The sequence below is a fragment of the Microcaecilia unicolor genome, chromosome 11 (genome assembly GCF_901765095.1).
Source record: "Microcaecilia unicolor chromosome 11, aMicUni1.1, whole genome shotgun sequence".
Lineage (NCBI taxonomy): Eukaryota > Metazoa > Chordata > Amphibia > Gymnophiona > Siphonopidae > Microcaecilia > Microcaecilia unicolor.
This window is the reverse complement of record NC_044041.1, coordinates 27,774,258-27,791,233: the sequence shown is the minus strand read 5'-3', so window position 1 is coordinate 27,791,233 and position 16,976 is coordinate 27,774,258. Positions and strand designations below refer to the sequence as shown.

General features: G+C 43.8%; 1 protein-coding gene across 3 annotated transcripts in view; it reads left to right on the top strand.

The window, feature by feature from the left end:
- The window catches only part of MVK (mevalonate kinase), a 51,616-nt gene that overhangs the window by 658 nt on the left and 33,982 nt on the right, over window positions 1-16,976 (top strand). For 2 of the 3 annotated variants that reach the window (XR_003943868.1, XM_030219737.1), the window contains exons 2-5: window positions 1,931-2,022; window positions 7,221-7,368; window positions 11,896-12,043; window positions 14,034-14,192. Coding sequence is in view for 2 of the 3 variants with exons in the window: in XM_030219737.1 (XP_030075597.1) it covers window positions 1,931-2,022; window positions 7,221-7,368; window positions 11,896-12,043; window positions 14,034-14,192 (547 nt within the window). In the remaining variant the exon portion in view is untranslated. The remainder of the gene's footprint in view (window positions 1-1,930; window positions 2,023-7,220; window positions 7,369-11,895; window positions 12,044-14,033; window positions 14,193-16,976) is intronic. The other variant, XM_030219738.1, reaches the window with a different exon arrangement.

Here is a 16,976-nt window from a genome sequence, read left to right as displayed (position 1 = left end):
GTAGTAGTAGTAGTATGAGCCAAGTATAGGACAGTCAAGCCATTGTGACATCACTGATGAGGTTGACTCTTAGGCATTGGTTGACTGAGGCATTATGACATCACAATGTCAGCTCTGGTTAAATCACCGCAGTTCCTCAGTACCTTTCCGCTCTCATCTCTCCCTACACTCCTCCCCGTGAACTCCGTTTGCTGGGTAAATGTCTCCTGTCGTCCCCCTTCTCCCCCACTGCTAACTCCCGGCTCCGTTCCTTCTATCTCGCTGCTCCCTATGCCTGGAATAGACTCTCTGAGCCAGTAGGTCAGGCTCAGTCTCTGGCTGTCTTCAAGTCTAGGCTTAAAGCCCACCTCTTTGCTACTGCTTTCGACTCCTAACCATGACTCTCTTACTCAACACCCTCACTTATCACCCCTACCACTGCAATTTCCCCACCCCTAGCTGTCTGTTCTCTGTCCAATTTAGATTGTAAGCTCTGTTGAGCAGGGACTGTCTTTTCATGTTCATTTGTACAGCGCTGCGTAAGTCTAGTAGCGCTACAGAAATGTTTAATAGTAGTAGTAGTACCCACAATTGATTTTGTAAAGTTGGTCTCATTTGCTCGTTCTGGCCCCGGTCTCTCAAATGGACAGTTAGTTCTCTTGCATTGTGTCAGAGAGCCTGTGTCTGGCCTTGAGAAGTCATTTGACTGTGATGCTTGGTGGAAATTCGTTTAATTTAGGCCAGCGGTGCCCAGTACAAGGGGGACTGGTCTATATCTTTCTGGTACATTTCCTTGGATTCTGATTTCAGTTTTAGTACTTGAGGATTATAGTCACTTGCATTGCTTCTTCTGTTCTTCTTTATCAGGGTCTGCTCTATTGCATCAAGATTTTAGCTATTAAATGGGAATGGCCTAGCATTAGTTTCTTTATTCTTTGCAACTCTCTCAGGGTTTGAATCCCAGTGTCTTTTTTTTTTTTTCCTATGGCAATCTTGTACCATTTACACACTTTCCAGTGGATGAACTGCGCCACCTTTTTTTCCTCCCTTTTCCCTGTAGAAGAAATAGACTTAGGAAGAATCTAAGAAAATATTCTTTCCCGGAAAGGATGGCGGATGTGTGGCATGGCCTCCTGGTGGAGGTCATGGAGACGAAGACTGCATCTGAATTTAAGAAAGTGTGGGACAGGCAGGTGGGATTCTTAGGAGAAGGAAGAGTTAGTGGTTACTGAGGAAGGCAGACTGGATGGGCCATTGGGATCTTGCCAGGTATTTGTGACCTGGATTGGCCACTGTTGGAAACAGGATAGTGGGCTTGATGGACCTTTGGTCTGTTCCAGTGTGGCAATCCTTATGTACTTATGTGAAATTATTACCAGTTCTGTACTATAGCACCTCACGTATCTGTATTAGCTTTTTTTTTTTTCTTCTTTATTGGCTGTGATCCATCTTGGCCTTAATCCGCTGTGGGGTAGTGATCCAAGAGAGTTATCATGGCATTACCAGTGGTAATATGCTTAGTGCATAATGAAACAAATTGCATAGTCTCACTCGCTGTACAAAAAACTGTAACTCAGCACATACTCAGCATACCATTCCTATACTATGCTGTTGTAACTGTGATGGTGTGGTGAGGTAGGATTGTAGGAGGGGTTGCCAATGTGCCATCCCATGCAGGGTGTTGATGGGCAATGTTGCCTCTATTAATGGCAACCTAAATTCAGGGGGACTTACTGACCAGTTGCACCATTAGAAGGAATACACCTCCTCTGGGGTGCCTGAGACGATGAATAGGACCCCTGCTTACTGACTCTGTATGGTGTTTTACTCTGTGCCACTTTTTTCGTGAAGTATAAAAATGCATTGTATGATTTGTTAGCCACATCTGTTAAATAGAATCTGGTAAAGAGCTGGCATGACCCTTTATATAAATGGTGTGTTTGCTTTGCAGGATTCTACTTAAAAATGCTGGCCCAGGAGTCCATAGTGTCCTCCCCTGGGAAAGTTATCTTACATGGGGAACATGCAGTGGTACATGGAAAGGTAGGGAAACCCGTTTTTTTTTCTATGTTTGGAAACAATACTGTTTGATGTTTATAACATTCTCTTTTCCTTTCTTTCAGCTGTTGATGAACTAAATTTGCAAATAACATCAGCTAGCTCTTTGGAAATCTGTGTATTTTTTTTTCAGTACATGCTGGAATTGAACTTGCACAGAACAGGCAGAGTTAAGAGGGTGTCTGTAAAGCTTTCAAAATGTGCCCCTGTTTTTATAAAGGCAGTGTATGTGTGTGTGTCTGATTCCTAGATTTATTCTCAGTAGTGCACAATCCCTCATATATTTACATCTGCTCCTATACTCCAAAAAACCCTCTGAATATGGGTTTAAAATCTAATTCAGCACCTGGTGTATGCAAAGTAAAACTAACACAGATGAGAAGACCTTTTCCTTGGGGACTTGGTCACTGCTCATAGCCCATTTTATTGTTTCATAGCATATTTTTATTTATTGGGATTTATTAACCGCCTTTCTTAAGAGATTCACCCAAGGCAGTGTACAGCAGGTACGGTTTAACATAAAACTTAGAATTTTGTTAACAGCATAACAATAGTAAAATAACCAAGAATAAATATAAATACAGTAAATTGAAACCTAATAAAATAAGTACATAATGCCACACTGGGAAAAGACCAAGGGTCCATCGAGCCCAGCATCCTGTCCACGACAGCGGCCAATCCAGGCCAAGGGCACCTGGCGAGCTTCCCAAACGTACAAACATTCTATACATGTTATTCCTGGAATTGTGGATTTTTCCCAAGTCCTTTAGGAAACCGTCTAACCCCTTTTTAAACTCTGCCAAGCTAACCGCCTTCACCACGTTCTCCAGCAACGAATTCCAGAGTTTAATTATGCGTTGGGTGAAGAAAGATTTTCTCCGATTTGTTTCAAATTTACTACACTGTAGTTTCATCGCATGCCCCCTAGTCCTAATATAGAACTACAGTGAAACAGTATCAAAAATGTATACATTTAACAGCACTGGAATTTAAATATAAGAAACGGATATAATACAATGTTAGCATGATACTAATGATACACCTAATAAACATGTATTAGAATATTCAACTAATATCGATATGATGCTAAATAGTTTCTACAAGTCAGCTTACCGTATAGCTGAGGGACCAAGAGCAGATACATGATGGGAACAAGATGCATGGTACAGTTGGGATAATTTGTTTTGTAAATACCTGGGACTCAGTTAACACTTACCGTGTTTCCCCGAAAAAAAGACACTGTCTTATATTAATTTTTGCCCCCCAAAATGCGCTAGGTCTTATTTTCAGGGGCTGTCTTATTTTTCGGGGAAACATCGGGGTTGGCCCGCCCGCCCTCCGTCGCTCCCGGAACTAACCTTAAACGCCTCCTTTCACCTTTGCAGCAAGCAGCAGCAGGGCAGGCCACTCCTTCCTTCCGTGTCCCGTCCTCGCTTGATGTAATGTCCGCGAGGGCGGGGCACGGAAGGAAGGAGAGGTCTGCCCTGCTGCTGCTTGCTGCGAAGGTGAAAGGAGGCGTTTAAGGTTAGTTCCGGGAGCGACGGAGGGCGGGTGGAGGGGGGGGGGGCTGGCCCGGGGGCGGCCTTGTCCGGCTCTCGGCGGCCCTGCTTTCAAACAAAAATTTGCTAGGTCTTACTTTCGGGGGAGGCCTTATATCTAGCAATTCAGGAAAACCTCTACTAGGTCTTATTTTCGGGGGATGTCTTACTTTCGGGGAAACAGGGTATGTATTCAGATCTGGTATGTTTAGTGCTGTTTCTTGCTATAGGGTGGTTCAGAGAGCCAACAGTGTTCAGATGGCCCCCACAAGTGCAGGAAGAGAATTCTGCAGATATCATGGGAGGATTAATACTTTTGAAATGAGAAATTGATTTTTATCCCTTTTGACATAACAAAGCATAAAGTTGTTGCGCAAAGCAGCATTATACATTCACAACGCAGATTTCAATGAGTGGACTGTTCACTGTGTTCAAATGTCCCTTTTATTTGTGGAGGGTAATTCTGTAACTGAGCACGCGATAGGAGTCTATTTTGTAAGCACCTACATTCCTTTAGAGCAGGTGTGTCCAACCTTGGCCCGCGCTGGGTCAGGTTTACAGGATTTCCCCAATGAATATGCATGAGATATATTTGTATATAATGGAGGCAAATAGATTTTATGCATATTCATTGGGGGAAATGCTGAAAACCCGAATGGACTGCGGCCCTCGAGAACTGAGGTTGGACACCCCTGCTTTAGAGAATACTCATAAGTTTTTCTATCACGTGCAACAGGCAACAGCACATAACGCCAGCCATAGACCTGGTTCAACATGCCAGAGATACGGGTTAACATGCCTAAGTGAGGGTCCTGCCCTCGTTCCAGCCATGCACACTCCCTCTCCTGGCAGATCTGCGCTATAACCGTTCTGAAGTGCCACAGGCAGGTCAGGTTTGCAGGGTATACACGATGAATATGCATGAGATCTATTTGCATATAATGGAAGCGTATAGATTCATTCATATTGGGGAAATCCTGAATGGACTGAAGCCCTCAAGGACTGAGTTTGGACACCAGTGCTTTAACATAACTGTTTCTATGCACATGTAACAGGCAGCAGCACATAACGCCAGCCATAGAGCTGGTGTAAGTACAGTGGAGTACCTTTAGTACATGCACCATTAAAGCTCCTGATCATTTTACACGCGGTAATAACCTGCCTCCCAAAATCATAAAATGAATGTGTGGTACTCAATAATACACAGTAGACTTCCTGAGCCGTTACGTCAAGCTCCATCTCTGGCCGTCTTCAAATCTAAGCTAAAAGCCCACCTTTTTGATGCTGCTTTTAACTCCTAACCCTTATTCACTTTGTTCAGAACCCTTATTTTATCATCCTCACTTTAATATTCCCTTATCTCTTGTTTGTCTGTCCTAATTAGATTGTAAGCTCTGTCGAGCAGGGACTGTCTCTTCATGTTCAAGTGTACAGCGCTGCGTACGTCTAGTAGCGCTATAGAAATGATAAGTAGTAGTAGTAGTAGTCTTGGGATTCCGGAATCTTGCTACTCTTTGGGATTCTGCACAGAATCTTGCTACTATGGGATTCCGGAATCTTGCTACACTTTGTCCTTATCCCTTATTTGTCCTGTTTGTCTGTCCTCATTAGATTGTAAGCTCTGTCAAGCAGGGACTGTCTCTTCATGTTCAAGTGTAGAGTGCTGCGTACGTCTAGTAGCGCTTTAGAAATGATAAGTAGTAGTAGTAGGCTGTACTGGAAATGACCTTGTGGTAGCTACAACAAGGTTTCTTGGCTTGGAAATGAAGCAAAGCAGCGTCTTTGACACTATAGTATTTTGTTCTTGTTCCAGTAATAATATTGCACTGATAGTATGCGGTTGCATAGCCATGCCTCCCTAACACTGCGTACTAATGGTGCTCCACTGTATTTACATGCCACAGATAGGTTAACACGCCTAAGTGAGGGCCCTGCCCACATTCTACCCATGTTCACCCCCCCTCCCCTGGCAGATCTGCACGTGTCAGACTTGTGAGTTCTTGTACCAAGTAGGGCGCTGCTGAGAGGTTGAGCCCCTAGGTGTGGACGGCCTGCAGGACTTACGAGACTGAGCAGGAAACAGGGTGGTGAACGTAACGGCCAGACAGGCAGCAGGCAGGGTAATAATCCAGGAACAGACAATGCTAACAGGCAGTCAGCAGGCAGGGGAGTAATCCAGGTATAGGCAATGTCAATAGGCAAACAACGGGCAAGAGAGTAATCCAGGCATAGGTAAAGTCAATTATTAATTATTGGTGTTGATTGCCAGCCTTAAAAATTTGCACGCGTATCCTTCTATGCGCTGTTCTGTAAAGCCTAACTTCAGTCACTTGTGTTTGAAAAGGGGGCATGGCCAAGGGCATGTTGGGGGGAGGGGGGGTTGGGCACTGACATTTATACTTTCCTTTTACTAGGTGTAAGTGGTGCCCAAACGTTTGGCGCAGAATCCTCGCTGAGCACTGTTCTAGAAAGGGTGCACTCCCTTTCTAGAATAGCGCTTGGCACTCTTTCAGTGCCGGTTTTTCAGCAACATTTATTGAATTCCTTCCTATGTGAGTAGATACAGAATAGTACTCGGGTAGAATTTTGTCACTTAGGGCCAGATTCTATATATGGCACTTTAAAAATCCGCACGGAAAACATTTCTACCTAAGCGTGTTCTATATGATTTAGGCACAGTATATAGATTACGCTTAGTTGATATCCCAGTGCCTAAAACTACGTGCCTCCATTTACACCAATGAAAACGTGGTGTAAATCCCTGTGCGTAGATTTACACGCCCTGGGCCATATTCTATAACAATGCGTGTAAATTTTGAAATGCCCATTTCCCCCACTTTTGACCACTCCCCTTTTGAACTGCGCACTTTAGAACTTAGGTGCAATTCATTAGGGAATACGCTTAGAGGCTTATTTTCAAAGCACTTAGCCTCCCAAAGTTCCATAGAAACATATGGAACTTAGCCTCCCAAAGTGCTTTGAAAATATGCCTCTTAGCGAGTTGCATGTGTAAATTCTAATTATTGCTAATTAGTGCTCGTTATTGCTTGTTAGGTGCTGCTATCAACACTAATTAGCTTGTTAATCCAATTAAGTTATGCAGGTTTTTATGGAATATACTTAGATTTCAGCGTGGAACGCTATGCATACTATATAGAATTCGGCCCTTAACACACATGCATACGTGTGTATGTGGATGCCATTATCCTAAACATTCACCCTTGTAATGGGCACGTAAGTGTGAGTGTGTATGGATCCTCAGAAGCTTAGCCGAAATTGGGTGGCGGAGCAGGTGGGGGAAGAGGGGTTGGTGGTTGGGAGGCGAGGATAGTGGAGGGCAGACTTATACATTCTATGCCAGCGCCGGTGATGGGAGGTGGGACTGGTGGTTGGGAGGCGGGGAATCCTGCTGGGCAGACTTATACGGTCTGTGCCCTGAAAAAGACAGGTACAAATCAAGGTAAGGTATACACATATGAATTTATCTTGTGGTCAGACTGGATGGACCATGCAGGTCTTTTTCTGCCGTCATCTACTATGTTACGTAAGTGTGAGTGTGTATGTTATGGAATTACTCCTTGACCCTTGTCTTTCCTCGACACTTCGACTGTTTCATTCACTTGCAGTGTTTCTCTGTTTCTGCAGGTTGCCTTGGCTGTCGGCTTGAACTTGAGAACCTTCCTTAGAATAAGATGCAGTAAGCATGGGAAGGTGTTGCTAAATTTACCAAATCTTGGAACCTGTTTAAACTGGGAGGTTGCCACACTACAAACCCTTAAAACAGCATTTCCCGGTAAGTTAAAATGGCTGGTACAGATCTATAAGATAAATGCAGTTTTATTTTGGTTAGGGCAGGGCCAGTTGAAACTTCAGCCTTTGATCCCCTCCCCCATTAACTTTCAGACCCCTCGCACACTCTTTCCCCAAGATTTTGATAATTAAATTGATCATCACATTGCCTGCAGTCCTTTAAAATCATATAGTTGGATGCCTATACTCTTAAATATTAAGCTTTGCTTTGTGTATACATAAAGCTAATTTTCAAAGTTGTTCACCTGGGTAAATGGGCTATTTGAAAACTGCCCGGTGCCCACCTTCCCTGGGAGTAAATGTGTGAGCTGCTGTGGCTGTCACGACCTAGTGTTTTGCTTTGATTATAACCCTTTGCCTCCCTGTCATGGAACCTACCACCCCAGATGTCACGAAATGCCTAGCAGACTCCTGGGGTTAACACTCTGACCACCTGGAGGAGGTCTGTCCCCAGCAGTGCTCAGGCCCGCCTGCACCTGGGCACATGACCTTTACCGGTGTTTCCCATCCAGCCCTGGAGTGCCCCTTGCCAGTCAGGTTTTCAGGATATCCGCAATGAATATGCATGAACTTGATTTCCATACATGTCCTCCATTATATGCAAATCTGGTTCATGCATATTCATTGTGGATATCCTGAAAACCTGACTGGCAAGGGATACTCCAGGACCAGATTTGGGAAACACTGCTCTATACTAGCACCCTCTTCCCACTGACTGGGTCCCACTTGCCTCTGGACTAGTCTCCCACTCCAGGGGTCCCACAGTTCCTAGAAAGCACCCACAGACCCAAAAACGCAAACCATGATTCTTAGTTGGTCCAGGACAGCAGAGTCGATAAACTAATAAGGTTTATTGTCACAGAATTTGAACAGAGTGGCCTAGTGGTTAGGGTGGTGGACTTTGGTCCTGAGGAACTGAGTTCAATTCCCACTTCAGGCACAGGCAGCTCCTTGTGACTCTGGGCAAGTCACTTAACCCTCCATTGCCCCAGGTACAAATAAGTACCTGTATACAATATGTAAGCCGCATTGAGCCTGCCATGAGTGGGAAAGCGCGGGGTACAAATGTAACAAAAAAAAAAAAAACAACAGAAAAAGGTGAACTCAGCCCACAATAACATATAACTGAATATGGATCAATTATAAAACTATCTAAACATTTGTTTACTTCCTGAGTAGTACCTGGGGAGTTCAGGAAATATAGTCATAAGTTTCAACTCATTAAGAATTACATGCTTGAGATAGGTGTTGCACATAAGCTCCCCAAATTGCCCAAAAGTATATCAATTAGACAGGCATCCCAAACTTCCATCATCACTAAGTTGTGAAATACATTCTTCCAATGTCAAAAGATGGGCATATGATCCAAAACTCAATGCTGCATTATACATTTTATGCTAATTATGCATGCTTTATAGACCAAAATCTGTTCATTTCTAGTAAGTGGTCCACAGTGTTCCATTTTGTTAAGATTTCTGGGGATGCTACTGCAATCTAGCCCACTAATATGCATCAATGAACTGAGCCAAAAACGCATGAGACAAGGTATTTTCACGTACACCACATTTAGAACAGAGAGTAGAAATAACACAGCCAACATAAAAAGGCCTGTTTCTGTGGAAAATGTGATCTGGTAAGTATGCAGAATTGACATTAATACATGATTTAATAAATGTTTTAGCTTGTTTGCACTAACCATTTGGAACTGTGAAAACTTAAAATGTACCACTTTAAAAACAGAATTAGGAATAGAGGACATTCCACAAAAGTGGTAACAGTGGTTAGCGTATCTGGGTTTAAAAAAGGTTTGGACAAGTTTCTGGAGGAAAAGTCCATAGTCTGTTATTGAGATGGACATGGGGGAAACCACTGCTTGCTCCGGGATTGGTAGCATGGAATGTTGCTACTAATTGGGTTTCTGCCAGGTAATTGTGACAAAGCAGGATACTGGACTAGATGGACCATGGGTCTGACCCAGTATGGCTATTATGTTCTTATCCAGTTTTAATTCCCATTTTTAACAGGCTTTTTTGTCGGCAAACGGCTGGGTTGTGGAATTTATTTGTAGAGAAGGTGGCCAAGGCTAGGGGCGAGTTTCTAGAGAAGAGATCTATTAACAATTTTTAGCCAGGTAGATGTGGCTTCTCCACTTCATGCTTCTGGGAATGAGCAATATATCATATATGGGTCTGACCAAAGGGGAAATGGGACTTGATATACCGCCTTTCTGAGGTTTTTGCAACTACATTCAAAGCGGTTTACATATATGCAGGTACTTATTTTGTACCAGGGGCAATGGAGGGTTAAGTTACCTGCCCAGAGTCACAAGGAGCTGCAGTGGGAATTGAACTCAGTTCCCCAGGATCAAAATCCACTGCACTAACCACTAGGCCACTTCAAAGGTCCACCAGGGTCAGTATCCTGCTTCCAACAGTGGCCAATCCAGGTCACGAGTACCAGGAGGGATCTTATCGAGTAGACAGATTCCAGGCTGCTTTCCCCAGATCTACCTTGTTAATGGTTTACAGACTTCTCCAGGAATTTGTTCAAATCTTTTTAAAATCCCATTAGGATTTGCTGGGCACATCAGGTGACTTGGGGACTAACCACTGTCAGACAGGATGTAGGACTGGGTGGACCATTGACTTGTCTGGGCACAGCAATTTGTATGGACGTCATTAACTTGTTAAAGCTGAGTATAATTTGTTTCATGTGTGAAACCATTGTGGGGCTATTTTGTATGTATTTATTTTTCATTATTTATATCCTGCTTTAACCAAAGCAGGTAACAATAAATTATACGTAATTATAACCCCATAGAGACATAGCAAGAATCATTTAAACCAGCATCTTTGGACACCAGTAAAGAGTTAATTCCTTCAGAAAAGCTAATTACCTGCTTTTTGACTGTCGATGTTACACTATGAAGAAAGATTAAGAAGGCTAGTGCTATTCAGCTTGGAGAAGAGACGGCTGAGGGGAGAAATGATAGAGGTATATAAAATAATGAGTGGAGTGGAACAGGTGGATGTGAAGCGTCTGTTCACGCTTTCCAAAAATACTAGGACTAGGGGGCATGAGATGAAACTACAGTGTAGTAAATTTAAAACAAATCGGAGAAAAATTTTCTTCACCCAACGTGTAATTAAACTCTGGAATTTGTTGCCGGAGAAAGTGGTGAAGGCGGTTAGCTTAGCAGAGTTTTTAAAAAGGGGTTAGATGATTTCCTAAAGAACAAGTCCATAAACCACTACTAAATGGACTTGGGAAAAATCCACAATTCCAGGAATAACATGTATAGAATGTTTGTACGTTTGGGAAGCTCGCCAGGTGCCCTTGGCTTGGATTGGCCGCTGTCGTGGACAGGATGCTGGGCTCGATGGACCCTTGGTCTTTTCCCAGTATGGCATTACTTATGTACTAGCCTGCGTTTCAGAAGTTGATGTTCATGTTCCTGGTTCCTATTATTGTAATAGTCATGCTGCACTTCTTTCAATAAAAGACCTTGTTAAATTTTTTTTTTAAATATATAAAAGTCATTTTCTCTTCCAGAACTGATCCAGCTGTCGTTCAGAGAGCCTCTTATTTTGAGATGCATCTGAGCTCTGGCTCTATTTATTATAGTGCCTGAAAGTATTCCATTATTCTAACACTTTTGCTGCCCAACTGCATAAATCTGATTTATATTTTAAATAATAAAAAAGAACCCTCCTATAGTGTTTCGCTGGAGAGACATCACAAGGCTAAGGCTGAGAATCTGCATGCCAGACATGGATTTATGTATACCCTCCCTAAGTTGAGAAATAGTGCTCTGCATTTGTGAAAGAAAACTGGATCGTTTTTAAATAGTTTGTGTAATTATACTTTATAACAATTTGTTATATTAAAGCCCTTGAAGGGAATATCTATGTCTATAATCATTTGTATATCACTTGTATCTCTTTGGACACACAGTTAAATGTACAACTTTTATATGTGTGTTGACCCACTATCGCCTCTTATACACTTAGATTGTATGTATAAATAGTTCCACGTTCAGGGCCATGTCTTCTTGGCTGACTATCTTGCTGAATATTGATTTACATTTTTATGTAGCTGTGGCTTTCCCTAGGTCTACTTTAATAAATATATTGACTTTTTCTCCAGGAATTTGTCCAAACGTTTTTGTTAAACTCCGCTTTGCTAACTGCTTTTTAACACATCTCCAAAAATGATGTCCGGAGCTTAACTATGCATTGAATGAAAAAAAATCTTTTTTTTTTCCCGATTTTGTTTTAAATGTAGTATTCCGTAACTTCATGGAGTGTCTTCTAGTCTTTGTTTACTTTTTTCAAAAAAGTACTATCAATTCATGCCTACCCATTCTGCTCCATTCAGGATTTTATAGACGTCTATCATGCCTTGCCTTGGCCGTCTCTTCTCCAAGCTTAAGAGACCTAACCTCTTTAGTCTTTCCTCATATGAGAGTTGTTCATCCCTTTTATTTAATCGCACCAATATTCTTTTGCAGCTGACTCGGATGGTCCTAAATCCCCTTCTCCTGAGCAAATCGCAGCACTGAAAGTGTTTGTCGGGATAGCGAGTGAATCTGCAGATACTGAAAATCTGGCTGTCCTGGCCTTTCTCTACTTATATTTATCTATTGGTGCTAAGTACAGGTAATTTTTATGCACTGTTTAATTTTGTTTAGCGTTTGCAGGTGATCACTTCCTCTCCCCTCCTACCCCTGTTAACTAAGAATCGGTCAAGGCAAGAGTTCTACCTGCTAGACCTGTTGGGGGGGTGGGGGGGGGGGCAGAAAGGAGTTGATGTAGGTTAAGTTGAAGTGTATTAGTCAGATCATAGTAACTGTGTTGAGGTTGATTTGGCCCTACTGGAAGGTATGAGATGGATAAGAAGAATTAAATGGCCTTGGGTTCAACATCTTTAAATAAAGGTATTAATCCGCAAACGAACCTTTTCCGTAGATGGGAAGGCGGTAGAACTAGAGGACATGAAATGAGATTGAAGGGGGGCAGACTCCAGAAAAATATCAGGAAGTATTTTTTCATGGAGAGGGTGGTGGATATGTGGAATGTCCTCCCGCGGGAGGTGGTGGAGATGAAAATGGTAACGGAATTCAAACATGCGTGGGATAAACATAAAGGAATCCTGTTCAGAAGGAATGGATCCTAAGGAGCTTAGCCGAGATTGGGTGGTAGAGCCGATGGTGGGAGGCGGGGCTAGTGGTTGGGAGGTGGGGCTAGTGCTGGGCAAGACTTCTACGGTCTGTGCCCTGAAAATGGCAGATACAAATCAAGGTAAGGTATACACAAAAAGTAGCACATATGAGTTTATCTTGTTGGGCAGACTGGATGGACCGTGCAGGTCTTTTTCTGTCGTCATCTACTATGTTACTATGTTAAAGGGAAGACTATTTGGCCGGATTTTCAGCCATTGTGATAACTGGCTTAAGTTAAATTGTTGGTACCGGTGTTGTAACTTTAATGCAGTTATTTAGCATAGGCTTATCTAAGTTCAGTCCAGGTTTTCAGGATATCCCTAATGAATATGCATGCGAAAGATCTGCGCACAATGGATCTAGTAGGCATTTGGAGTAGGAAGACGGGGATTAATTGGAGGTTTCATGTGGAAGAGAAATAGAGGATATTAAGGGATTGGAAGAGGACAGAAATCAGGAGAGAGATGTCGGAGGACAGGAAATAATGGAAAAGAGGGGAAGGGAGAGACTCTGTGATGGAAAACAGAAAAAGTACAATAACCCCCCCCCCCCCCCCGTTGTTCAAAGCTATTTAACTGGCCAGACACTGCTGCTGATAGTGCCGATATGCTATTAACCAAACTGCGGATATTCAGTGGGACATAAACTGCCCACCGGCCATATGGAGCGACATAGCCTGTTAGGCGTAGATATTCAGTGCTTAACCAGCTATGTTCAGTGGTTAAAATAGGCCTCATAAATAGCAGGCCCATCTTTAACCGCTAAAATTTAACTGGTTAGTGCTGAATATTGGCTTAACCGGTTAACTTTTAGCAGTTAACCCCCCCCCCCCCCCCCCCCAGATATTCAATTCCAGTCACCGGAAACAGCCAGGCATTGAATATCCGGGCTTGACGCCAGGGGGCCCTATGTCATTACCACTGCCATTTTAAACTTGCCGAGCCACCTACCCAGGTTGCTTCCTGCAGGGAAGATCTGTTCACAGGAACTGTGGCAAAAAGTGTGTGAAGTTTTTTTTTTTTGCATTTCTGGATTTTTCCCCAGTCGGTGCACATCAAGGTTGATCTCTTCTGTGAAGAAATTTCTTCTTTTGAATGCTATGGTCTTTTTCAATTTCTTATTTATCCCATCTTGCCTGTTGGGGAAATAAAATCAGCCTCAGTATTTTTGGCAGTGAACTTGCATTGGCTTCCGATGGACAATCTCTGTGCTGCTTTTAAACCTGGTATACTTTTCAGTAACATGTAAAGAGACCAGCTCAGGGTGGAAGAGAGGGTTCTAAAGTAATGTTCTTCAATTTGGCTGAGGGTAGAAGGGGTGGTGGCCCATGAACACACTTTTTGAAAATGAGCTTCAGGACTTGTAGGCATGTATATATTTCTTATCCATTCAGCTAATTTAAAATTTGGTTCGTGTCTTATATGCAACAGGGCTTTGCCAAGCTTGGAAATCATAGTGTGGTCTGAGCTGCCCACTGGAGCGGGTTTGGGATCCAGCGCGGCTTATAATGTGTCCATGGCAGCAGCACTGTTAATGGCTCATGGAGCTGTTGGCTTCCCTGCTCAAGAAGAGGCAGAGTCAGCAAGGTAAACAGTACAGAGTATAACATTTTGTTTCCTGTTTTTAAGGTTATTTTATTTATTTATTTTTGTTACATTTGTACCCCGTGCTTTCCCACTCATGGCAGGCTCAATGCGGCTTACATGGGGCAATGGAGGGTTAAGTGACTTGCCCAGAGTCACAAGGAGCCGCCTGTGCCTGAAGTGGGGATCGAGCTCAGTTCCTCAGTTCCCCAGGACCAAAGTCCACCACCCTAACCACTAGGCCACTCCTCCACTCCATAAGTCGTCCCACTAATGTATGCAGGACTTAGATTGAGACTCTAGTTTCTCCATCCCTTCTGTGCCATAGAAACAGGTAAAGACCTCGGGGTCCAGATGATCTATCCTACTCATACCTGCCGTTGTGCTCTTTTGAGCTTTGGTTTTTATCCCATTTCTTCATAACCATACAAAGGCCATGCTGAGTCAGACCGAGGTCCATTGAGCCCAGCATCCTGTCTCTTTGAGTGGCAAATCTGGATCAGAAACACTCAGCAGATCCCAAAACAATAGATCCAATTTCTCCTAGTTTATTTCCAGGGATGTACAATGGCTCTCCCAAGTCTACCTGGATAATAATTTTCATGGACTTTTCCTCCAGTAACTTGTTCAGATTTCTTCTTTTGAATCTCTCTGTTGGTGTCCTTGCCTACACACTCCAGCAACAGATTCCACAGCTTAATTTTGTACTGCCTAAAAAAAAAATGAATTTTTTTTCTACAATTTGATTTGTCATTAGTTTCATGGCATGTCCTCCTTGTTTCTGTGTTCCCCGTTTAAGCATTCTGTCCCGCTCATGATTTGGTAAACTTCTATCATATCCTGTCTGGGTTGTCTTTTTTTTCTCCATGTTGTAAAGCCCACCCTGTTTTGCCTCTTTTCGTAAGGGTGGTGTTCTATCTTTTATCACCTTTCTCTGAACGTTTTCTAGTTGTATTATATACTAGTAAAAATGGCCCGTTTCTGGCGCCGATGAAACGGGCGCTAGCGGGCACGGGACTCCCTTCCCCTCCTCTTACGGTACCTATTCGTTCGGGGCAGGCAAGAAAGAGCCCCCTCTTTTCTGCCCGTAGCGGTGGTGGTAGCTTGCATCGTGTGGGAGTCCGGCTCTCGGCGTTTCAAAATGGCCGCCGAGAGTTGAAGTCTCGCGAGGCAGCTTGAAGTCTCGGCGGCCATTTTCAAACGCCGAGAGCCGGACTCCCACACGATGCAGCAAGGAAGCCACCGCTGCGGGAGGAAAGAGGGGGCTCTTTCTTTCCAGGCCCGACAGAGCAGGTACCTCTAGACCACCAGGGAGACACGTGTAAGGGGAGGGGAGGTGACAGGGGGGGAGGGAGGTTGGTGAGGTTAAGCGTGTGCTACTGTGGGCGGGGCGGTAAGTTGTAGGGGGCGGGGCTATGTGGCGAAAGGGGCCGGGTTCATCTGCACGTCGGCGGCGGCTGGGATTTGTTGGAAGGGGAGGAGTAACTTCTCCCCATGCGTTAATTTGTTTTGGTGTTCCGCCCTCGACGTCATCACGTGTGACGCGAGGGTGGGGCATGAAGATGTTGTGTGACTTCACCACCATGAAACCACGAACCGGTGTGTGAGTGACTTCAGTGACGTCAGTGTCCTCAGAATGTTGAGGCAGCGTTTTATTATAGTAGATTTTTGAGACGGGGCAACCAGAACTGCACACGGTATTCAAAATGCAGTCATGCCAGGGACCTATTCAGAGGCATAATGATATCCTCAGTTTTGTTCTCTATCCCTTGTTGGATAGTCAATTACATAGCATTTTTCAACTGGTGTGCCGTAGTAATCTGTAGGTATGCTGTGGGAGTTGAGGGTCATTTATTAGTAGACCCAGCTTTATTTATTTATTTAGTTGGATTTTGCTCACACCTTTTTTTCAGTAGAAGCTCAAGTTGAGTTAGTCAGGTACACTGGATATGTTCTCTGTCACAGGAAGGCTGACAACCTGAGGCAGTGAATGGAGGGTTAAGTGATTTGCCCAAGATCACAAGGAGCAGCAGTGGGATTTGAACCGGCCACCTCCGGACTTCAAGACCAGTGCTGTAACCACTAGACCACTCATACCTTTTAAAAGTTTTCTTGTCTCTAGTGGTCGGCGGCAGCAATTCATACATCTTGCTCGCATCAGCCCCGGAACCTTTTCTGTGATGTAACTTCCTGCTTCTGTATAGGCCTAAAAATATCCAACCACTATCAACCATGAAATAAACTTTACTATATATCAAAACTTCTAAAAACACTCAGGGTTCTATACGTAAAACAGCTTAAAACCCTCTCAATTCTCCAAACATTTCAATGTTTTTCATGACTAGTACAATAGGAATATCTCCCTAATAATAGAACACCATATCCTCATTCAATACCACACGTAATCACCAGGGGCGTATCTGAGGTTCGGCGGTAGGGGGGACAGGGGCTAGAGTGAGGGGGCACATTATAACCCTCCCCCGCCTACCGCCAACCCTTTCCCCACCTACCGCGGTCACCTACCCCCCGAGATCCGCTCCTGCCGGTTTTTTTAAACCCCAACCCCTGCCAGCCCAGCCGAGGTCTTTAACTTCTTCATCCTCGTGCTGTTAAACCTGCAATGCTTCCAGTTGGACGGAGTTTGACGTCGCAGCACGTTGACGTCCTGCACGTACAACGCTGTAACAGTTCACAGTTCTTTGAAGGGCTGTTTTACTATGGCGTGCCGAAAAATGGCCTGCGCTAGTCTAGGCGAGTATTTTGGACGCACACAGGTCCATTTTTTTC